This window comes from Capricornis sumatraensis, chromosome 12, assembly GCF_032405125.1.
Source record: "Capricornis sumatraensis isolate serow.1 chromosome 12, serow.2, whole genome shotgun sequence".
Taxonomy (NCBI): Eukaryota; Metazoa; Chordata; class Mammalia; order Artiodactyla; family Bovidae; genus Capricornis; species Capricornis sumatraensis.
This window is the reverse complement of record NC_091080.1, coordinates 35,582,793-35,608,505: the sequence shown is the minus strand read 5'-3', so window position 1 is coordinate 35,608,505 and position 25,713 is coordinate 35,582,793. Positions and strand designations below refer to the sequence as shown.

At 38.1% G+C, this 25,713-nt stretch overlaps 1 protein-coding gene across 4 annotated transcripts in view; it reads left to right on the top strand.

The window, feature by feature from the left end:
* NBEA (neurobeachin) overlaps positions 1–25,713 on the top strand; it is a 664,301-nt gene that overhangs the window by 628,333 nt on the left and 10,255 nt on the right. For 2 of the 4 annotated variants that reach the window (XM_068984682.1, XM_068984683.1), the window contains 6 exons: positions 12,007–12,069; positions 12,389–12,478; positions 15,256–15,448; positions 17,307–17,378; positions 19,282–19,437; positions 19,964–20,134. In XM_068984682.1, the coding sequence (XP_068840783.1) occupies positions 12,007–12,069; positions 12,389–12,478; positions 15,256–15,448; positions 17,307–17,378; positions 19,282–19,437; positions 19,964–20,134 (745 nt within the window). The remainder of the gene's footprint in view (positions 1–12,006; positions 12,070–12,388; positions 12,479–15,255; positions 15,449–17,306; positions 17,379–19,281; positions 19,438–19,963; positions 20,135–25,713) is intronic. The other 2 variants (XM_068984685.1, XM_068984684.1) reach the window with 1 other exon arrangement.

Below are 25,713 nucleotides of genomic sequence, written 5' to 3'. Positions count from 1 at the left end.
ACTGCAGCATGTGTGATCCTAGTTGCCAGACCAGGGATTGAACCTGTGCCGCCCGCATGGAAGCATTGAGTCTTAATCATTAGCCAACCAGGGAAGTCCCTTACTTATTTTTAGAGATGATATTCTTCTTACTCCCAAAATGATTCTTTAAAATGTAAAAGGCTTTTTAATGGGCATTTCCATTTTAATTTAAACTGTAAGATTTTCTATTTTGTTTATGCTTTTAAATTTATTAGAACTTTTCACTCAGTAAAACTTTAGTAACTGTAGAGAAAATTTTAAGGTAACTTTAAGAAACCTTTATCAGCCATTTTTTTTTCTTGTTTGTCCTTTACTCTTACAATGAGTGAAAAATATTCTAAAATTGTTTCTTAAAATTATCCCTGTTATAATTAGGAGTATAATTAGTCAAGTTTGTCTGCCTCAGAGTATGATTGTTTGATCCCTAGCAGTCAATGAAAGATGATGGAAAGGTGAACATCAGATAACAGATTATATCACAGCCCCAGCATCATTATTTGAATGACATAAGGGAGTCGCTTTAATGTACTTTTATTTAACCACCTAAAATGTGATAATTGAAATGATATCTAACTCAAAGGACTGTACTTGAGGATTGTATGTGAAAAGATATGTGAAAATACTTTGTAAACTGTGAAGCACTACTGGACATTGATTACTCCTACCCCCAAACATAATTCAGTGAAGTACCGTGGAAGAACTTACGTTTTAATAATTTATTTCTCTGTATCATCATCTGTAGTCAACACTGCCAAACTGAGAAATGATTTAAATGACTTCTCTTTGACTGTGAGAGAGATATACACAGAAGTCTACCATAAAAGGCTTGTTTTGCTGGCAAATTATTAGAACATATGGACCATGCAGCATTTATTTATACATATAATACTCATTTATGTTCATTCTGGGGATAGCAAAACATTAAATACATTTTGATATTACCAGTAGTCATAAAAATGTGGTTATTTTAGTCTAATTTTCTGTTAACAGTATTTCTTAGTCTTAGACTATATATTCTTCTTTTATTTCTTTCTTCAATCTGATAGGGATAACAAAACATTCCTTTGGATCTACTGTGGTGAAAATATCCCCATAGGAAGTAGAATAGATCTCTTCAGTTTTCACTTTATTTTCCTGCTGAAGCATTCCTTGCTACTGCAGAGAACTGACATGATAGGGCTGTCAAAAACCAGCAAGACAAATGTGTCTTTAACCAGAATAGCTGCAATGCTGACTTTCCTAGAAAAGGAACTCATAAAATTTATAAAGAAAAAAAAATGAACCCACTTTTCATCTTGATCATGTAAATGAAGGTATTTATTGTAACAACGGTGATGGCCTCTATAATAATTGCCTATTCTTTCTGAGAATCGGTTATTCCTAGTCTTTTCCTTCCCTCATTTCTGACTTCTCTCTTTGATCTGACAAGGGATATTAACTTCCGCCCCTCCTGGATCGCTTGAGTGGGTTGTAGAACAATATTGTCTGTTTACTGGTGCCGTGACGCCTAATTGTCTTCAGATGAGGGATGTTCAGGGTTCTTCTCCTAGGCGACTATTCTGAGGCATGATAACAAATGATCAACGAAAGGGCAGATAAATATTTCTTAAAACCATTTTCATTCCCCCCTATAATTACTAGAAATTTTACAGAGCTGAAAATCTTAACAAACTCAAAAGCCAAATTAAAATAGAAAGAAAAGCCATGCATTTTAAATTGTTGGAGTAGAAATACACATTGGGTCTTTTTTACATTCAAAGAATAATTTTGGGAACAACAAGAATATTATGATTCCTAAATCTAGTAAGAGTATAGGTTCAAATGTATCTGTTAATGTGCTTCTCATCTGTAGCAATAAAGCATGCATTGAGATAATTCAAGAATACAGTTTCTATATAGAAATTAGTATCAAGAAAATTAATGATACACATTTAGTTTTGATTGGTGAATAAATCTTTTAATTTAGTTTTATCTTTTCTCCTTCTAATTACTGCAGTCCTTAGCTAGTCCATAGTCATCAATTACCCATAGAAAAGCGTAAATAATGCACTTGGTCAAAGTGAGATGTATGTCATTTATGTGAGATATGCTTTTTCTCTCTCTCTGTGTTATTTTTATTGTGTGGTGCTGAGAAGTGCTAATTATTGATTTTCAGAAATTAACAGCAAATGCTTTTACAAGCATCTAAAGTCATATTTTACACAAGGAAGAAGGGTGAAAATTGCAGCCTGCTGTTTGTAATAGGAATAGCTGAAAGAGACTTCCTTATCTTCAGTTAACATAGATTTCAGTTATATTACACAGTTGTTACCTTAGCATAAATTAACAATTATTCAAAACATACTGCATGCTTCAGTTTCTTGAAGTGGGTATTACTCAAGCTAAGTACCTAACCATTTTAGTTAGATGTTTAGGACTCATTTTTAAATGTTTTAAACATATTGATAATGAGTCTATTTATAGCCATTTGATCTCAGTATAGTATGTCTAAATTATTGTTTCCCATTTATGTCAAAGAAGAGCATTTTGTTTTGCAAAATATATGCAGTACTATTTTTAATTTGAATTTAATTTAGTGAAAGAGTATGATTTCATTTTGTAATGTTTATACCCACACCTGGTGAACCTTAGTCTTCATATCTTTCTACGTACCAAGCAAATCCATTTCAGCTTTATTATTTTCATTATTGTCTTTCCATGATGAGACACTCCAAGTGAATTTATTTTGTGTAGTGAAGAAGGTCACCACCGATACTACTCTCCCTTCTCCCCGCCGCCTTCTCCTCAACCTCCTTCCTCCTCCACTTCCTGAATCAGCCAGCATAGAGTTTGCTTTATGTGAATTTATTCATCAAGGGAGAATTTGGCATGGATATTGTACTGTTGTTACCTCTCACATATCATTAAGTATTTCTGGACTGAGTCTTCTACTATGTACTATTGAATGATCAAACCCAAAGTGGGCAAAGAACCAAAAACCTGGGGGCATCCTTAAGAACTCATCTGCTAAAACTCTTGCTTCCAGGTCAATCTGAAAATTATCCAGAACAGAATGTTTTAGTTCTTTTTTTGAGGGTTAACAAGCATAGATTGAAAAAGACTTCATGGCCTCCCCCAAGAAGCTTATAACAGTGTTTATTCCTCAAATATTCTAAATCTTCAATAAAAATCTTACTTGGATGTAATCACCTTTTGGTCAGTCCTACTTGGAAATGAAGCAAAAGCTAGCCAGCATTTTTCTTATTTATTATACCTGAATACTAATCCTAGTTATGTCCGTCAATGTGCTGTATGTATCTCAGCACATTGCCCTTTCAAAGGGATAATGAAGACTCCGAAAAATGATATCCAAATGGTCAAAAAGAACAAGGAAAGAGTCTAAACATCACTAATCATTATGCAAATGCAAAACAAAACCACAGTGAGGTGCCACTCCATACCCCCTAGGTTGGATACAGTCAAACAAACAAACAGAAAATAGCAATGTTGGCAAGGATGTGGAGAAACTGGAATCCTTGAGAGTACTATGAGAATGTAAAACGGTGCAGCCTCTCTGGAAAACAATATGGAGGTTCCCCAAAAAATTACAGAGAGACTTACCATATGATCTAGCAGTTTCACTACTGGTTATATATCCGGAATTAAAAGCAAGATTTCAAAGAAATATATTGCATATCTATGTTCATAGCAGCATTGTTCACAACAGTCAAAGTGTAGAAGCAATCCAAGGGTCCATCAGCAGGTGAACAGATGAAAAAAGTATGCCATTTAGATATAATGGGATATTATTTGGCCTTAAAAAGGAAGGAAATTCTGAGGCATGCTGTAACAGGAATGAACCTTGAGGACATTATGCTAAGTGAGATAAGCCTGTCACAACAAGACAAATTGCTATTTGATTCCAGGTGCTTAGAATAGTCAAAATCAGAGAGAGGAAAAGTAGAAGGGTAGTTTCCGGGAGTTGTAAGCCGCTCAGTCCTGTCTGACTATTTGCGACCCCATGGACTTCTCCATCTCCAGGCCAGAATACTGGACTGGGTAGCCTTTCACTTTTCCAGGGGATCTTCCCAACCCAGGGATCGAACCCAGGTCTCCAGCATTGCAGGTGGATTCTTTACCAACTGAGCCACAAGGGAAGCCCAAGAATTCTGGAATGGGTGGCCTATCCCTTCCCCAGCGGATCTTCCCAACCCAGGAATCAAACCAGGGTCTCCTGCATTGCAGGTGAATTCTTTACCAACCGAACTATCAGGGAAGCCCTTGATATCAGGGAAACCCTTCCAGGAGCTGGAGGAAGGTGAAATGAGCAGTTGTCTGATGGGTACAGAGTTTCAGTTTGTCAAGCTAAAGAGAGTTCTAGAGAATATGCACAATAATATGAATGTGTTTAACACTGCTGAACTGTACACTTAAAAATTGTTAGGATGGTAAATTTTACACTGTGAAATTTTATGTGGTAAATCTTACCACAGTTTTAACAAATTTTAAAGGGATAATCAAGAGTTTAAAAATAGTCCTATTTACAAAATTGTGGGGCAGATTAAAGTAGATAATCAAGGGAAGGTGAAGCCCCCTGGGGTTAACATCTGCTTGCCGGGCCTAGGCTTGAGGGTGTAAGGGGAGGCAGCTTGTTGCCAGAACCTGGCAGGAGAAGTAGCCCTGGGAATTGGTCACCCAGCAGAACCTGTGGCCTTAGGTAGAGAACTGCAACACAGCCAGTGCCCAACTGTGACCTGACAATGAGGGGAAGACGCACGATAAATGCTTTGCGTTCTGTCTTGCGTCCCAACCAATCAGAGGCCAACCCAGTACCAGGGATGCAGTCCTTGGAGACCATCGCCCAGGGGCAAGGATGCCGATCCAGCTCACTTCTCTGTGCCCTGAGTGAGCCACCACTCTGGAGCAAACTTATTTAAGGCATTCAGGGTAGGACAGCCACTGCCTTCTCATTAAAATACGTGGATTTTTCTACCTGATTTGACTTATTTTTCAGCAGAAAAATTGAGTGAGCCTGCCACCTGTGGCACTGACCTAATATATTTTGTTAGATGTTCCAGACAGAGCTTTTTTATCTAGAGGATATGGTGTTTTTCACATTAATTTGTTAAGTCAATTATGTAATATCGTTATAATTCATCATTCCAAGGAGGAAGTATAAGAATCAGCAGGAAGAGAAATCTCCAGTATATATGTGCATATGTGTATATATATGTATTAGCTTTATACCAAAAGAATATATATATACACACATATGTGTATATAAAAATTTGCTGATACATATATATCATCTTTATACCAAAAAAGTAAAAGCAAGCACTGAGGCAAGTAAATGAGCAAATTGGAACCCCTTCCTCAGATATTTTCTAACACAGTCTGATAGTTAAAGCAAATATGGTCCTTTTTTGCTCGAGTTATCAAATATTTGCTTAAATACTCTAATACTTTTGCGAGTGTAGGTGGCCTACAGTCCATGGGGTTGCAGAATCCTGCAGGACTTGTGACCAAGCACACATGCACACATAGGTTTAGCCTTAATGCAGTTGATTGTTAAAACAAAGGAAGCATCTTGGTTCTCCTGTTTTGTAGTTTCCGTGAAAAACTAGAAGCAGTCTAATATAAAATAGCATTTTAATTTTTTATATAGTTAAATGTTTATAAGGCAAGAAATAATAAAGTACAGATATTATTTGCTTGATTTATTTAGCTATTTTTCCAGCATTAAAAAGTAATGCTTTATATGATCTTGTTTTATTGCAACAATAAACCAGAAGCAAAGGCTTATCAGTTAAAATACATTCTGCCATTAAGTAGTCTTTCTTTTTATCATTTCAGGCTTTCAGAATTCCATATTTTTCCTATTTGATAGAGAATTGGTAGACTTGGAGGTAGAACAGAGTGATAAAAATCACATATATATTTTTAATTGTATTATATGTTGAAGTTGTATTTTCTGGTCAAAGGGAAAAAAAGAATATCCACTCTCAAGCATTAAAATAAAATCACTCTAAATAAGAGCTGTATGCTAGGATAAGCACAACATTAAGTAAATTTTTTAAAAATCTTTATCTGTATTCCCAAGCTTTTACTTTTTTTCTGAAATTTGCTGATAATTGGTAATTTGAACATAATCTGATATTTTGCATTATGGATAGCATAGCCTATAGTACTTTACGAAATGCTGATTTTTTTTAAAACCATTTAAAAGATTTTACAAACCAAGGAAAATGGATATAAAACAGGTCATTTGACAGCCTACCTTATTAGCTTCCTCCTACTGTCTCTCTCATGGCACTTAGACCTGATGGCATTTCATCTGAAAGACAATACTAAATTAACATTTGCAAAAAAAAAAAAAGACTGGAACTTGTAAAGATTCTATCAGAGAAAAATATATGTGGGCTAAATTCATCTGCACTGAGGAAAAGAGGAGATTAATCAAAGTGTTTATCTGATGCATACCAGGGAAAGCGTAAGTAGATAACCAGACTACACAGAGGGAAGGAGAAAGCACATTTGTTCACCTAACTTTTGTCTTTTAGAGTATTTTGAATTTACCATTAATTTGAACATCATTCTGAACTTTGACTTAACTGTCACTACGTTTCCTTGTACCTTGGTTGTGAAGTTTTTTGTATTAATGGGCAGACATGCAGCACACATGCACCACAGCATGTTCACTTTCTTTTCTGAGGATTTAATCCCAAACTTGGGCTTCCCTGGTGGCTCAGAGGAGAAAGCACCTGCCTGCAATGCAGGGAGACCTGGGTTCGTTCCCTGAGTCAGAAAGATCCCCTGGAGATGGAAATGGCAACCCACTCCAGTACTCTTGCCTGGAAAATTCCATGGACAGAAGACCCTGGTAGGCTACAGTCCATGGGATTGCAAAGAGTCAGACATGACTGAGTGACTTCACTTTCTTTTCTTTCTTTCTAATCCCAAACTTGTATCTTTGTCCATATAGGAGGTAGAACTTTCTTGGGAGGAAAGGCAAGAAAGAAAAACAAAACAATTAAGCAAGAGATATAGCAGGTCAGAGGAATAAGGCTTGTGTCACAGCTATTGCAAGCACATAGGGGGATGACAGAGGATGAGATGGTTGGATGGCATCACTGACTCAATGGACATGAGTTTAAGTAAACTCCAGGAGTTGGTGATAGACAGGGAGGCCTGGCGTGCTGCAGTCCATGGGGTCACAGAGAGTCAGACACGACTGAGTGACTAAACTGTACTGTAGGGCCTCTTTATGCAAATTTAAAAAGTCACCGTCTTCAGGAGGTTGAATTACAAAAAGGGCTCCTTTCTTTGGTCGATTCTGTCACTCGTTTAACCCCCAACTGGGCACCTTGGTACGTGGCATCTTCGATGACACCTGCCACACACAGTGCCCTGACCTGTGGGGAAGTTGAAAGACTAGAGAGAGCTCGTTGAGAATAAGTGGGCAAAGGGAGGGCTGGATGGGGCTTCCCAGGTGGCTCAGCAGTAGAGAATCTGCAGGAGCCACGGGAGACTGGAACTCGATCCCTGGGTGGGGAAGATCCCCTGGAGGAGGAAATAGCAACCCACGCCAGTATTCTTGCCAGGACAGTCCAGTGAATAGAGGAGCCTGGTGGGCTACAGTCCATGGGGGTTACAAAGAGTCGGACACGACTGAGCAATGAGCACGCACACACAGGAGAGCTGCTTGAAGGCAGGGGTAATTCTGTAATTTGACAGGTGGGTCCTGGAGTATTTTACAAAGAGAGCCTAACAAAACTAAGGAGAGGAACAATCAGAAAGTAGGGAGGACAAGAGGGAAACAGTGTGCATGGGAACTTCCCCTGGAAGGAGCTTTATATTCCATGCAAGCAGGCAAACTGAGTTGTGTGTCATGTGTGTATGAGAATCAGATGTACTTATATTGTCCTCCTAAGCATAATTCGGTTCACGTTTTCCTTTCCTTCTCTGCCTTTCCCTGCAGAATTCCTGTTTTAGAACTTCCTCCAAGATGTTAAAAGCAGTCTTTTTACCTTCTAATTTTAGAACATACCTATTTCTTTTTTTTATTATTGAAGTATAGCTGATTTTTGCAGTGTTTCAAGTGTACAACACCTGTGTGTGTCATACATATTACACAACTCATGTTGTCTCATATACAATGTTAATTTATCCTTTCTTCACTGAAAAGGGCAATAGACAATATACAAAATGCAATAGATTTTTTGTAACATAAACTAAAGTTTTGGCATTCGATTTTAAAAGGATTCACAAATGCTGATGTCTATAAGTGGTCAGGCAGAGGATAAACTATTGAAGCTGGGCGAGGTGGCAGTTTATGCGTGGGTCACATGAGCGATGGGCCTTAAATAGGAGTCTCTGTGCTCCAGCCGAGTGTTACCACACAGGAATGATGATGCGGTCATGCAGGAGCTTCTGATTCTTAAGAGAGAAGCCAAAAAAACCCAGTTTACTGTTTCCCGACCTGTACATGTTGACTCAAATAGAAACCGTGCCTGTGAGCTGAATGTAGCCCGTGGGATGCTAGTATGTGACATCTGGCTGAACGTAAGCCCCTATGACATCCTGGCTAGAATGTAACCTTCACAAGAGTAGTCATCTGTATCTGTTTTATTTTATTTTATTTTATTTTGGTGAGTATCAGAGATCTCTAGAATGGTAGGTGCAAAATAAATAAATACATGTCTTAATGAATAACATTATCTTTCTGACCCATGCAGAGCAATATATAGAGAAATAGAAATATGTTGAATTTTTTAAGATCCCATTTCTGATAATATAGAAAAAATCCAAGTTATAATTAACTTTTAGTAGTTGTTTGGATGTTTTTTACTTGATGTCTTTGGGAAAATTCCATTAAATGGCAAAAAAAAAGTCCACATAGCAAAAACTCTTTTCTATGATGTTGACCAGCTAATTTCTACTTAACCTTCAAACCTCAGCTCTTGTTCTTTTTCTGGAAGTCCCTGTCCTTACAGCCCTTCTCCCCCTCCCGCATCCTCCACCTGAGTCTGATTGTCACTCCTTGGGGCTCCCTGGCCCTCTGGGCTTGCCTCATCCATGATCCTCCCTAACATGCACCTTGATGTCCTCATCTCACGTCCTCATGGGCTGAAAACTTCTGGGGGACAGTCTGCTGTCTGAGTTTGTATGCCTTGGTGTAAACATTCAAAAGATGTTCGTTAAGTTATTTCTGTGGTATTGAGTTGTAAGAATCAAGAGCTCTGAAGTTTTCCTTGCTACTGTGCTTTTCTCTTTTCAGGCTACCTTTTGGTTTTGCCCAAATGCCCTACCATTTCCACACTTCTGTATTCAGACATTTTTGGAAGGGCTAAATCACAGCCTTAACCTGCAGAGAGTCACAGGCTGAGCAAACAGACACACATAAAGAATTCTGTGTTGAGTTCCATGATAAACAGGGGAAGATATGCTGTGAGAATATGGAGGACATTGATTATGATTTAGGACGTCTGGGAAGGATTTAAAACCCTGCCCAAGGTTAGCATGAAGGGAGGTGTTTTCTTCTCCATCAGAACAACTATTCAATCTTTATGCCTCATAAGTTGCAGTATGGACTGTGTATATCCCCAGGCATGTGCCCATAGAAAGTACCTCCCTCCCTTTTTTATTTTTAAAAGATTTAATATGTTTAACAAAATGAAATAGGCAGTCAAAAATATGAGCTATAACAGAGAAATGAAACCATGAAAATTCATCAGTCCCCTACCCCTTTCTGCTCTAGTTTTATTTGTATCTCTGTTCAAAGCCCAACCTGACCATGGAATGATTTTCTCCTCAGCATCACTTTAAAAATATCAAAATCTTTGAACATATGAAAGTGGAGAGAATGATATAAAAATAATAATATAACAGATTTCCACTTCCCCAATAACGATATTCAGCAGTAGTACCTCCTATCTTGGTGAAAAAGAAGACTTTGATTACTTTCTAAACGTGGGGGAACCAGTCAAAATCAGTAGGTGCTCACGTACCATTCAAACATTTTAATAGACTTAGGAGAGACAACATGCTTTTTCAAGATCAGAAAGGTCTGATCAGTTTAAACTCAAAGGGTAAGAAATTATTGGAGGGCAGGGTTACATGATAGCTAAAAGATAAATATTGAACTAGGAACCTTTAGGTCATGAAAGCATGTGATGTAGATCATAGGGAAGAACAATTCAGTTTAGTCTCAAAAGAAATAAATGTTGAATGTTGGGAACAGATTGTCTTGTTGAAAAGGTAAGATTGAGTACAACTTAAACTTCACCCTGATGCCATTTGAAGCATTCAAGATACATATATATGTGCATGTGTACTCTGCTTCAATCCAAAAGGGTCAGTGGCAGAACCCAGTAAAGCGAACTGTACAGATGATTTCTAGAAATAAAGTCAGTTTTGTAACATTTTCTCATATAATTTTAATAGTTCCCCTTCAGGAAAAAAGTTAAAGTCAAGCAAAGCATGTTTATTGATTCACTCCTTTTTTGAACATTTAAAAGCTACCTACTCAAATGCAGGGCACTGATCTAGGAATTTAAATATGTTTGATTTTACTTCTGTCTCCTTCCTCACTCCCTGGTCCTCTATCTGGAGGAGTAAAAACACAAGTAATAGTAGATACCATTATATTTAGTTTGTGATGCATTAAGCTAGGTATTGGACATTTTCTAACCAGGGCAGCTTTTAACAATACAATTCTTACTTTTTTTTTTTTTTTTTCAAATAATTCCCAGAATTTATTGTTAATGATGTGAACCTAACCAGAAATAGTCTCTCCCCTTTGTAATCATAAATCTTGCTTTGGGGAGATGAAGTATGATGGTATCTATGTTAGCACAATTTAGTCGGTAGTCACAGTTCTCATGGAGAAGGCAGTGGCACCGCACTCCAGTACTCTTGCCTGGAAAATCCCATGGATGGAGGAGCCTGGTAGGCTGCAGTCCATGGGGTCGCACAGAGTCGGACATGACTGAAGTGACTTCAAATAAATGTATACATTAAACTTGGACAATACTTAGAGAGATTTAGTAATTCATCCTGTTGCCTCTGCAAATAAAGAGTCAAAGCCCCATTTATGCCCTTGCTAAAATATGGCAGATAATGATGCATTCATGTTTAATATTGCTAATAAATTTGAAAATTCACAGTTTTATTGATAAACATTTTCTTAAAATGCAGTCCAGGAGGACAGATTGTTAAATTTAAAGACTTTGTAAATGAGAATTGAAGATAGTGATACGATTAGTGGAAGGGCTGTGGTAAGAGTCATCTACCAACTTACCTGACTCCCAAGCATTCAGCAATGACTTTCGTATTTCACTTTTATGTGCCACCAAACTGCACACAATTTTAAGGGGAAAATTTACATCGTAACAGAGTAATAATCATAGTAAATATTGTGCTTCTCCTTATTGACTTAAATTACATACTTATAATATTTCAGAAAAATACTTCTGTTAGTCTGGTTTAATATATTGCAGTTTTTGGCTGTAAAATTTATGTATAGAAGAAATACTTAAATCTCTTTTAAGATTTTCTCTTTGACATACCCACCAAAAAGACATATTATACACTTCATACAGTTTGAGATCTAGAAATATTCATTGGAAATGACAAAGTCTCGTTAATATTTCCATCTGCATAGGTTTTAATGACACATTGCATAGGGTTTAATGACATATTGCATAGGTCAGGATGCACCAAGAATTATTTCCTCTTTGGGTTAGTTCTCTGTAAAATTTCAGAAGATTTTTGAGAGGAATGAATTCACAGCTTATAAATAATATTTCAGAATATATCTTAGAATAGCATAGCACACTAAACTGTATTTTTTGTAGTGAAAGTTTTGCTGTATCTGATGACTATACAGAAGCCTTAATGTTCTTTCTACTTATTACTCTCTGAATTGATTAGAACACATGCTTATTTGAATTTTATCTTGTATCCTTAGTGGACTTTATGTTTCATTCTTTTTTTTTTCCCATTAAGATCCCAGAAGCTTATTTCATTAGAGATCCCCATACGTTTCTTCTTACAAAGGACTTTATTAAGGTATTTGTGTTGTATTTAGTGTTCAGAGTGTTCTCTGGTCTCTAGCTGCTTGCATGTACTCACAGGATAACATTTCCACATTTAACCCCAGCTTCTAAATGAGAATAGTGACTTAACGGAAGCATGTTTGGAAGGAGAAGCAGAGCTTGTCTACAAAATACTAACACTTGGATGATTCTGCACCCTGGGAGAAGAGCACCCGGTGAATTTTCTGGACTTTTTTCATGGCTGACTTGGGACACACTTTGCGTTGTCAGAGTGTGTTGACCTCTCTCGTTGATGCATACTGATTGTGACAATCACTCTCCTTCCCCTGCAGGCCATGGAGGCACAGATACAGAACTTTGGACAAACGCCATCTCAGTTGCTTATTGAGCCACATCCGCCTCGGAGCTCTGCCATGCACCTGGTAAGACATAGCAGCTTGCGGAACATTTCTGTCTTTCTTTGTACCTGAGTAGAGTTCAAATAAAATAGTGATTTTTTTAGCAGTGTTTTAAAGCTTCTCGATGTATTGGCTTAACTCTTCAGCCTCAGGATATACTGATTACCTAGAAAGAAACAGAGAAAGAAGTATAGTTTTTACCTCTAAGTTTGGCTTCAGCTAGCCCAATTTTGGACTCACAAAGATCACCTCCCTCTCTATTAGGAGTTGGCTCATATACATAAACTCCTTCATACACATACAGGCTTATAGACATAACAGGCACCAAAATTAGGTTACACTTATAAATTAGAATGAAAAATATAAAATAAATACAATCTAAAGGTAGCTGGTTTGATCTTTGGGGGCAAAGTATGGTAGGGGAAGTAGTTCATTTTAAGAAAAGGAAAGAAATATAAAGATAATGTACAGCCTCTTAATGGTAGCAGTCAAGAAAATAGATTAAAAATAAGGACCTCAGAGCCAGATTTGGGTAAAGCACCGTGTCTGCCACGAACTAATGAATGAATTGGGGGAGGTATTTAAGCTCTTTGTTTACGTTTCAGCCTGTGTAGCCTGAGGGTAACAAATCACACCAGCCCTTAAAATGCAATGACTCAGTACTGTATGTAGCACTTAGACCAGCCCCTGGTGTATAGGTACTCAGTAAATGTTAGCTGGCATTATATTCTCAGTTTGCAAGGGAAGAAGTAATATTATTTTCATTTAAATCTGAATCTTTTAAGATCCATTTTCATAAGAATACGACCCCTTTTCAGTTTTTAGCAAACAGTTAACATTTCTCTATTTAATTTGAAGGTAAAAATTTTTCTAAGAAACTACTTTAGAGCTTACTTTTTCACTGTGATTTTCCACTAAGTTTTTACTGAGGGAAAAAAAAAATGCTTGATGGCAAAAATGTATTTGCAGAATGAATTACAGTTCATCAACTTTTCTAGATAATTGTCAAGGGGCCAGATATCCTCATACTGGAGTAAAATGCCCTGGAACATGGTCCATAATATATGTGTAAGCAAATGTACAAGTTGTTATTGTGTGATAGAAGTATTGTTCATACCTTTCATTTGTCCTGTCAACTACTTTACACATTTGAATCATGCCCCTTCTGTGTGCCAGGCATGGCACTAAGCATTGGCAGTACAGAGGCAAGGCATCCTCTACACTGTCAAAGGGTTGGTAGTCCCTCACCTACTGAAGCATAAATAAATGTGTGTGTTTGAAAACATTTCTTTTCCTCTACAATAACTCAGCTGAGCAATTTCACTGTTTAGTCACTAATGAACTCTGCTGCCTGAGGTGGGTCCTCACATGCAGCCAGAGAGGCTTTCACCACGTGTACTGTCCCCATCCCCACACCCAAGCACAGCATTGACTTGGAGCCTGCAGACCTGAGAGGAAGCATTTTTAACAAACTGTCCAAGAGAATCTCTCTCACACTTTATTCTATGAAATGCTTTGGCAGAAGAATTTTATCCCCATGTTGGTTTTCTCTGTTTAATAATAATAGTAGTAAAAAATATTTACCCTGGAGAAATGCCCAGTCAGAACTCATTACTTTCCTAAGGGAAATTGTTAGAGGCTAAATTGGCATGGAACTGTTTATAAAGAAAATCAGCTTTTTAAGTTTATATAGCAGAGAATTCATACACACACACACACACACACACACTCACGCCTATATAAAATAGTGAACAATTGGAAAACATGCATGAAAGCTAAATAGTGGTTATTTCCAGCATTCTTATCTGTCTTTTATGTAATAATGTGTATAGTATTTTGCAACCCATGCCAGTATTCTTGCCTGGGAAATCCCATGGACAGAGGAGCCTTACAGACTACATTCCATGGGTTGGCAAAGAGTCAGATATGTCTTAGCGACTAAACCACCACCACCATACTACTTACTAGTAGTACTAATAGTGTCTCCTTTCTGTCAAGTCATACACTAGATGTTTGAGAAACAAAGATTAAAAAAGCAAAGAGAGTGTTGTCTCTCAGGAAGTTCACCATCGAGCAGGGGAAGGAGCCTAAACCACGGTCATCAGAGACACAGCAGAAACGTGTCCATGGAGCACGGACAAGGGAGGCTGTGAAAGTTTAATTATTTACACTGTAGCCATGGCCCCACATCAGCCAGGTAAAAAATGAAAGAATCAGTTCACTTCGTGTTTCACATAAACACTGTTGGGAACTGGCCTGACTGATCTTTCCACCACAGTGACGTGGTAGCTGCACTGAAAAATTACACTGCAGCATGTGGACATATCTCTAAGCTAACCTCTTAAATCATCTGGAAGTGTGTTAGTCACTCAGTCGTGTCCGACTCTGCGACCCCATGAACTGTAGCCCACCAGGCTCCTCTGTCCATGGGATTCTCCAGGCTAGAACACTGGAGTGGGTTGCCATGTCCTTCTCCAGGGGATCTTCCTGACCCAGGGATTGACCCTGGGTCTCCTGCATTGCAGGCAGAGTCTTTACCATCCAAGCCACCAGGGAAGCCCTCTTCCATCGTCGGGCAGCACCTCAATTGCAGCTGGTTATTAATAATTGGGGGCCCTCTTTCAGCAACTGTGCAGAGTGCCTGCTCATTTGGCTGTGCCTTCCTCACAGACCAGAGCGCCGACTGCTCTGCTGTCTGCTTGTGCTCATGCTAGCCTGTTTTAATCTCACTCTCCCCCACGCCGTCACTAACTGTGTTATTCTTTTTGTTTTCTTTGTTCTCCTCCCTTTCTATTCAACAGTGTTTCCTTCCACAGAGTCCACTCATGTTTAAAGATCAGATGCAGCAGGATGTGATCATGGTGCTGAAGTTTCCGTCAAACTCTCCAGTGACGCACGTGGCGGCCAACACGCTCCCCCACCTGACCATCCCTGCGGTGGTGACGGTGACCTGCAGCAGGCTGTTTGCCGTGAACCGATGGCACAACACAGTAGGTACGTGGGCCTAAGGGAGTCACTTACTAGCAGGGTCTTAAAAGCTGTGGTTCAGGTAAGTGTGTGGAGGGCTAGCGAGTGTGCCAAATGAGCTATAGAAGGCAGCAGAATAAATAATTGCCAGACTTCACTCAATAACTCGTCTGTCTTCTTCATTGCTGCTGTTGTAGTGCCATACACGGTGCAGTCACTCAGTCATGTCCAATTCTTGTGACGCCATAGATGGTAATCCACCAGGCTCCTCTATCCATGGGATTTCCCAGGCAAGAACTCTGGAATAGGTTACCATTTCCTCCTCCAGGGGATCTTCCCGACCCAGGGATTGAACCCTTGTGTCTGCATGGACAGGCAGATTCTTTCCCACTGAGCCACAGGGACGCTCACAGAATGCTTGGCTAAAGGTTCAGTATCTAATAAGTATTTGATAAATTGAAGCAGTTCTACAAATAATTCAGGTCCTCCCACCCTGTTCCTGTAAGGGGAAGAAAAAAAAAAAAAAAACACAAATTTTATCCCATACTAAACAAAAACAAGTTTGAATCTAGGTGGTTTCAAATCCTTTTTCTCCCACTTGATTAACTCATTTAGGAAATACCCGAATGACCACTTTGTGTCATGTGGTTCTGGGCACTGGGAGTGCAGCAGTGGACAAGGCAGATAGCATCCCTCTCTTTGTGGAGCTTTGAGTCCGAGAGAAGACAAAATCTAAATTGCTTAGCTATTTCATGTGTGTTTTCTCCAAACTCATTCCTGAAGGTTTCAGCCAGTACATCTTGAAGTGATATAATCTGTCATGAAAATTCGGCAGATTGATATTTATCCAGCCAGGACACCAGTGGATGTGACTAAATGATTTAGTTGGCCCAGTTCATTACTTATATGATCTCCCTAGAAGCCTCAAGATCCCCACTGTCTCTAAGTCTGAATGGCTGAGCCACACCAAGTTCACCTGAATCTTAATTCTACTGACTTCTACATCACTCTGGAAAACCAGATTACTTTTAGCTTAATCTCCTAAGAATTTCTGAATACCCCTGTTTTATGGTTATTGGTAATACTTTCAACATGAAGTTGAGTGACTTCCATTCACTCAGAAATATGGAGAAGACATCTCTTAAAAATATCTGGGGTTGGCTAAAAGGTTTGTTCAGGTTTTTCCATAATACTTTACAGAAAAACCTGAATGAACTTTCAGACCAACCCAAATATGACTTTATTATTCACAGGAGTCTTAGCCTCTTGAAATACTTTGCACTGAGAGAAGCTATAAAGATTTGATTTTTGTTTTCTTTAGAGTTGTTCTAAAGTTTATATGTTACCCCATGTAAGAAATTATGACTAAAGAACTCAATCAAGCTCTAAATATTAATCCTCTGAAAGTAGCTTTTAGGTTAAGATTTTAGGTGTGGCTCAATTGTACAACTTCAGTTGACTTGTCTTCCTTTGAAAGAAGCTGGAAGGGATGGGAGTCCCATCTTCCTCTCTGCCTTGGCCCAGGTCAGCCCATGCTTACACCCATTCCTACATGTAGACATAACCTTTTCTTAGATTTCAGCTCTCTGATGGATTCCAGAAATGTTATAGTCTTCTATTTTATCCAGCTTTTTCTGTTGTTAGGATAACAATACTCTTCCCAGCTTTCTCCATCTTAAGTAGAAACCAACAGTCCCTGTTGTAATGCTTTTTTTAAGATTTGTCTTCAAAAACATGTAGTGTGACTGAATGATTCTTACAGTAATTTACCAAATAATTTTTAAGAAAATATATATTTTGTATAATTTTTATAAAACACTGCTTATTAGGAAATTCCTCCATTCTGAGAACTTTATGATCATTTTCTCTTTTAATTAATCTTTAGGCCTCAGAGGAGCTCCGGGTTACTCCTTGGACCAAGCCCATCATCTTCCCATTGAAATGGATCCACTGATTGGTATGTTAACAACAAAAAGTCCATTTTCATAAATGCTGCCTATCCACAGATTCCTGTGTGGTTATTTATCACAAATGACAGTTGAATGATACTTTTTCTGGCACAAATTAATGTACACATAATGTCAAATTGCCATCAAGGAGCTGTGCAAATCATAATACGTCATCTAAGAATTTTTTGTTATTAAAATAATGATTTGTGGTATTTTCTTGGTATTTCCAGAGGTCATTTAGGTTGGTTCTAGACAAGGCATATAATTCCAAACTGTGCTTTCTTTCAGCCACAACTCTTCTTTAACAACTTTATATTATTTCAAATATATAAGGACTCAAAGCCATTATTAAGAAAGTTGATACTAAAGAATAACTTTTCTGGAAATCTCCATTCAATAGAGCTAAGCATTTTTTTTTTTAATTTAAGATTTCATATGAATTGCAAACTCAGGAGCTGTAACTGTTTGCAGCAGTATTCAAAGTATTTTTAAATAATCACATACGCATTTATTAGCTGTGTGATGCAGAACAAGTGCCTTAATCTTTCTGGGCCTCAGTTTCATATCTGTAAGATGGTTCCTAATAATATTCATTCTGCCTGTTCTCATGGGATCATGTGAGAGCTAAATAAGAAAAAAATCGAATGTGGTTTGAAAAATTATAAAGCCGTAAACAGTTTATGGTATTTTTTCCTCAGATTAATTCACCTTCATCTTTGAACCCAGAAATAAGATGCAAGGCAGCCATTTAGGTTAGTTACCTATACTCCTACACAGAATAGCACTTACATGTCTCTCAGAGAATATATGCTTAGGACAAGGAATATTTTTCAAGTGGAGTCCAGCTTCTAGCTTTTTCTCTGCTAAAAAAATAGCAACAGTTTCACGTACAGCTAGAGTGTAACCGTGGAAGATTAATAGCTGTATTCTTACTAATCAAGCACCAACTACAGTTTTCAGGGGACTCAGACCTTTGCTTTTCTTTTCCTTTGCTGTTTATTTTTTTATTTATTTTTGACTTTTTGCCTTCTCTAGTAATTATTATCGTAGTGTTAGTCGATATCCACAAATAGTAACACTTAAATTTAATTGGTGTTAGGAAGTGACGGTGCTCTTCTACATGTGCATTTTCTGTTTAAGAATTCAGCCCAGGGATTTGGCCTGAAAGAACGGTGTGGAGTAAGGGACAGGCTGGCATGCAGACAGACACTGGGGAAATCACAGGGCGTCTCTGGGTTCCTGACTTTATTCAGATTCAGTCCCAGTGCTGCCCATGACTCTCTGCCTGTCTCTTTCTTCCCCAGCCCCTCTCCCATCTTTCTCATTCCCCTCCTCCCCTGCCAGCCCATTCTGGAAAGGCTTCTGTTTGTTGACAATCCAGGTCTTTAAAGCTGCTGACCTAAAGCTCCCTGAGGGGCCACCTACATAACAACACCCCTCGCACAAATCCCTACTTTCTTCTTTTCCCATGAATCATAAAGGCCATCAGAAAATGACAGATGGGGGCAAATATGAAGACATTTTTTCCTTATGTAACATACTTCATACAATATTTATTCCTTATTATTATTGAACTTGTTGGACAATAATGAACTTGTGCAGGGTGAATATCTATTGAATTAAGTGCATATAAATATTTTTATTATGTTGTAAATTCCCATCTTGAATTCCTCATATCAGTGGAAGAGCTACTTAAATTTCCAACAATTTTTTAAATATATAATATGGTTCATAAATAATCATTGCTGCTAAACAGTTTATATTCCTCATGAGGAAATGCTAAAATCTTAATCATATAGCATTAGAACCCATTTCTAGATAAATGAAGTATAAAAGTATTCCTTCTGTAAGTGTTTGGTGAAACTCTTCGTAGAATCTCTGTTTAAATTCCTGTATCTGTTTTATGTTTAGCCAATAACTCTGGTGTGAATAAACGGCAGATCACAGACCTCGTTGACCAGAGCATACAAATCAACGCACATTGTTTTGTGGTCACGGCAGATAATCGCTATATTCTTATCTGTGGATTCTGGGATAAGAGCTTCAGAGTTTATTCTACAGAAACAGGTAAACTGAACTATGAAATACCTTATCCTCTTCAGAATGCCTGTTGTTTCACCTAAAGCTTCATATGAAGTCATACTTCTTAATGTAGGCAGAATCTTGATGCCAAGATTCCAATTGAATGTCCAGATTGTAAATAATTGACTGCTTCTAATTTCATCCATTCTGAACTTTAGCATGAGTTGAGCCCTGAGTTCATGGGACAAAAGGGACTACTGTCCCCCTCCCCCAAATCAAATCCAGTAAAAGGCCTTAAAGCTCCCCTTAGTCTAGCCTAGCCCGGGAGGAAAAAAATCATGATTGTGTTATTTTATAAGTTCTTCCCTTAAAAAAAAACCGAAGTGATGTTCTTGTATCATTTTTTTCAGAAGGGATTCAAGAACCTAAATCTGTAGCTAGATTTGAATTACCTTGTAAGTTTGCAGGTCTGTAGAGTCACTTTCCACAAATCTAGCAAAAATAAAGTTAAGCTTACTACCATTTAAAGAAAAATAGCCATTGGATTCGATCTGCCATTTCTGTGTTGCAGGGAAGCTAACTCAGATTGTATTTGGCCACTGGGACGTGGTGACGTGCTTGGCCAGGTCTGAGTCGTACATTGGTGGGGACTGCTACATTGTGTCTGGGTCTCGCGATGCCACCCTTCTGCTCTGGTACTGGAGCGGGCGACACCACATCATAGGGGACAACCCGAACAGCAGTAAGTATTGGTCTGGAATTGTCCCATCAGACTGTAAATTCCTTTAATTTCCCTAATAACTTTTGCTGGGGTTGTAAGGATCTTAAAATATGAAAGCTTAAATGGCATTGGAATATAGCTGTGTTCTTTTTGGAATATAGCTGTATTCAAAGTGTAAAAAGAGAGCAACCATTGTAACCTTCAGCCTGAGGAAACTCCCAGATCCCCTCGCAGTGACCATCTGCCCAGCTGCCCTTCCCCAGTCTCCAAATGTCCCCATCCTTTCAGAATTTCCTTCCATGTCACCTGGTCCTTTCAACTTTCTGTGATTTCTCAGCTGAATGTATTCTCTCTCTTCTCTGAAATTCCATACACTTTATTTGTGCCTCCTGAGGACACTTACTGCTTTCTACCAGGGGTATAGTAAGTATCTTTGTTTATTTATTTGACAATGATGAGTACCCCCTCAGGTTAGGCATGGGGGGAGCAAAAGCTGAATAAGATGATTTCTTTGTTTATGTTGATTCCTGAGTGTTTTTTATTCAACAGTGCTCCCAAAAATATTCCATCGGAAAAAAGATGAGGTACTCCAGAGTAAAACAAATTTTAGAAAACACAGCATATATACTCTTATTCTCTATGTAAGCTCTGAAAGTGTCACACAAATACGTCTGTTGATGTTTGCATAAATCAGAGTTTCTCAAGGGCTTCCCAGCTGGTGCAGTGGTAAAGAATCCAACGCAGGAGACACAGGTTTGATCTCTGAGTTGGAAAGATTCCCCTGGAGAAGGAAATAGCAACCCCACTCCAGTATTCTTGCCTGGAGAATCCCATGGACAGAGGAGCCTGGTGAGCTACAGTCCATGGGGTCGCGAAGAGTCTCACACAACTGAGCACACACACATGCACATGGTTTCTCAAACATGTTTTCCGAGGAACCTTTTGCTCATGAAAGAGCAGTTATTATTCCTGCGATCTGTTGTTCTGAGGAAGCTCTGAAGCGCACCATGAGACCTCTCTTTGCATCTGAAGGTTCTGATTCCTGGCATAGTTGCACACATTATAGGTTTTCGATAAATACTGTTAAATGACTAAGGAACTAGATAACAGATTTCCTAGAAATAATTACTGCTTTTAACTACCAAGCTTGTATCTCCTGTAAAATAGAGAATGATTTCTGTAAACTGTTAATAATGGTGAGTACCTAAACTAGGGTTAATGCAATTATAATTCATACATTGGTCACAATTTTAACAGTACTCTGAAAACATGAGTTTGGGAATATTTATGATGAAACAGAGCTAAGAATTTCCCAGGAATAATATGTACCTGCCACTGAAATACTGTAGTGAAAAAAGAAATGTACAGGAGACCAAGGTCTAACTGTGAGAGAGCTGGGCATGGAAATCTTCATGTGTGTATGAAGGTAGTGAGAGAATGAATGGCCAGGTGATTTAGATGATCCGGTGATTTATTCTTGTCACCCATAGCTAGAGGTGAAGAAAAGTAGATGAAGCAACTAAAAGTGTATTATGAAGCTGTGTCTCTGAGTGTAGGTACTAACTAAGAGAAAGTATGTGTAATTATACATTTTAGCCTCTGCTCCAAGTTGTGAGATATTGGTTTAAGGAAAACATATTCAGTGTTGCTTGATTTCCAACCAGCGCAACTAATCAGCCACCAGTTCTACAGTATACAGAACATCATCCTCTAACTGCTAATAAGTTATTTACTCTTTTTAAAACTGTATCCCTAAAAAAAAAAAAAGCTTTCTTTTTAACAGGATTATTGTGGTATGTGTCTGTGTGTAAAATATATTTGACCTACTTTATTATCATACTTTATTATGCTTAATCATGGTACATTATCACATGTATTTTGTCTAAATGTATTTTTACATATTTCCAAACTTCCTTTTTTGAGACTAGTGTAGCATTCATTATAAGAGAAGTTGAATTGAGCACCAGAGCTGTGTGGTATCTTCCATCTATTATTGACACAAATTAGAAGTTATTAGATAGAAAAAACTTTATAAAGAAGCAAAATAGTGTTCTAAATCCAATTAATTAACATCTTCAAAATGAAGCTCAGAAATGATGAAAATGATGTTTCCAAAAAAGAACATTTCTTAAAAACTACCATCTGGTAGTAGAGAAGATAATATAATGTCCTGCTATGAGATTAAAAATGTTAAATTATAGTAATTATCTGTTAACTACTTTATTTTCTAATTCTAAACGAAATGATGGTTGACAATTGATTGTATCTTTGCTCCATCACTTAGCAAGAAGAGTGAAATGTAGTATTATTTAGAGTATTCAAAGTTCCTGTGGTAGGAGCTGTGTAATAGGAATGTTTATGTTAATTCTTAAGAACAAAACTGTGACTGATAGATTTGTTAAATTGTAGCATTTTATTTAAGCTTTAAATAAAGACAGGATTATCCCTAAGAAATTATTGCATAATATTACGTATACAGTATTATCTCCATTTGTGGGGATATATTTTTTTTTTATTAAAAACTGTCATCATCATTATAAACCTAAAGGACTTTCATAAAACCCACCCTGCCAGGACTTTCCTAGGCATTTAATGTGAGCATATATAGCATGGTTCCACTGTATTTGTTATCCTTAACATAAAAGGGAAGAAATGCTCTTCTAGATTAAACAGGATGAGTTGCTAAAGTATTGGCCAAGCAGCAAGCATGTACTGATGTACTGAACATGTGCTGTGTCCTGGTACTGTCTTAGCAGCTGGGAGGGCTGGGCAGTCAAAGTCTCTGACTTTCTGGGGTTCACCCTAAAGTCTGTATTATAATCTATATAGACTATATGAGTCACAAAACTGCTTCTCCTGCTTAGAATTATCAAGTGTACTGAGTACTGCATGAATCATGAATTCCTATCAGATAATATTTAGTTTCCTAAGTACTTGTATCTACAAAATGTTTAATGTTGTATCTTGGGCACAGATGCATGATTATATAAAAACTGATTTCAGCATTTTGCCACATGGATAGTAAAAATCATGATAGTAAAAAAAAAATCATTTTTAGTAGTTGATTGACTTGACAGATTTGTGACTGACTTAATCTGTTAGAAAAGGCAACCTCGCAGCTCATGTAGGCATGCCTAGAGAGAGCATATATGTTGGTCAATTCACCTTTTGCAGAGGCAATCAAAGCACACACTGAATTGACTGTCACATCAGGGATCAGCCATGGGTATTTGCCATCAGAAAACTCACAATATGAAAGGAAAAAAGCTTTTCTTTTTCCAGTTTCAGTTTAATCTGTTCTAGCTACCAATTCACAGGTCAGAGAATCAGGCTATATGTGCTTTCTATTTCATAATGCATTGCTACACAAGACCAAAAAGCTAGTTACGTCTAAATTCATATTAAAGTGTGGGACGCAATGCCCTTAGGTTTCAAGGATTGTATATATTAACCTAGACTTGAAGAGGGAAGTCCTGGCATGAAATGTAATATCCCAGTAGCTGTTAGAATTCAGGACTTGGTCTTGCTTTGGACATTAAATTCGCTTTGTATGTCAGAGGCTGAATCATATTTATCCAGCACACCACCATAATGTGATAGGATTCAGTTACTCACCTTATGTGCACATCACTAAAACTTCTTCAAGATAAACTCAAGCACTTTAATAGATGTATGCTTCTTTTACATTGTCATTATTATTTTTTAATGGATAGCTCTATTGATGTCACAGGAAAAAAAATAATGTTTCTGCATTTTTTAGGTAAGTTTGAAAGAGTTAATGGCTTCATTGTATCAAATACATATATTGTTATGGCTAACTTGGACATCTCATAAATAAATCTTTTTCTAATTGTCTTTACAGTTTTTATGAATTTGCCACAAAGACAATGAAAACGTGTAAGCAGATGATTACAGAGTTTCAAACCATAAAAGAAACACGCAAAGGCTACCTGGCCTAGGTTCCAGTTGAATTAATTATACTGGTTTTATTAATATATTGCAGGCTAATATATTCACTGCTACTCTTTCAGACTTGCGACTCCGAACATAGACAGTTTTCCTGTAGATGTAAATAGGTGCCTGACGAGATAACAGAATTTCAGAGATGTGAAGGACACACGCTTTGATCTGAAGCAGACTCTTACACAAATTGTGAAACTAATTTGGAAGTGATAAAAATTAATTTGCACACTTTAATTGGAAGCAGGCGACCGCCTGAAAGGAAGGCGAGCGGAGCAGGCAATCTGTGCTCAAAGCTGATTGAATTTTTTGTCAGGCAGGTATCTTGGACTTGGCCGCTTATCCTCCTGAGCCCTTCTCTACAATATATTACAGCCCATCTCTGACTGGTGTTCTTTAAAAGGATCAATGCTATTCCTGTTGAATCCCTGGAGCCCCAAATTTCATTGATCTTGGGACTTGACATTTTTCATTACGTGCTGTAGCTTCCAACAAGATAGTCACAAGAGGGGCAAGTCAACATTGTCTCTTCAGCAGACACTTAAAACACATCAGGACCTCGGCTCCAAATCCAGTCTGCTTGTAAAGTATGTGGTTTTAATGTCTATACCAGATACAAGGTACTGGATAGAGAGCTGGTTGACATTTTTTTTTTTTTTAATCATAGCAACAGGAAACTTTGAAAGAGAATATACTGTTCATCTTTACAAATCAAATCTATGAATACACTTTGAGTCATATGTGTAAGAGCTTGTTATTGTGTTTTTCAGTTTCACTTTTGAAAAACAAGCCTTTAGCTCACATTTGAGCTTTATGCAAAACAAACTATGAACCGAGAAGCCCACTGAAAAGGAGACTCCAGCTGTGCACACATCTTTTCCCTGGGCTCCCATTGTGTAAGCCTCAGCTCTGGACACTGACACCCCTGCCAGCTCCAACCCATCACTAAACATCTGCCAAATCACATCCCTTGCTTTGTCTGCATCTAGCCTTCTTTTCAAACGACCATCCTGGTGCCCAGCTCCACAGCCACCACTAACCAGTGGTGCTATAGGGGATGAAGAAAGCTTGGACAGAAAATGACCTACAGATATTATATATTATATATATATAATGTATATAATTATATATTTTGAGAGGAGGTGTAGTTATGCATGTAGTAACTTTGAGAGGAGGTGTAGTTACATGTGTAATAATTCTTACCTTGTAGGGCTTTCTGGGGGCCAAAAGACAATGTCCATAGTGCAGCGCCCCTAGTACAGGGCCCATTCTGCAGGAGACCTCCTCCCGTGCCCTCAGCCCAACATTAGGAGACTTTATAGGGTTCTTGACTAAGAAGGGGACTGCTTGCCACTCAGCTTCTGCTTTTCCTTACCCCTTTAAAGAACTGAGGCTGCAAGAGTCTTTGTCTTGAGCCAGAAGCAATCTAAGAAACAGAAGTGACTAATGTGTTTTCGTGATCCAGGTGTCTCGGATCTATACCAGTGGGATCTCTGGGCGTCTTGCAGAATCGCACCTCCTAGGGAAAGGCAGGCGGATGATACTGTAGATTATTTGGGGAAGAGGATGGTAGCACAGTTGTGTACAGTGACCTAGATCCTAGTCTTGAAGGCTCAGGACTTCAAGGGCAGACATCTGCC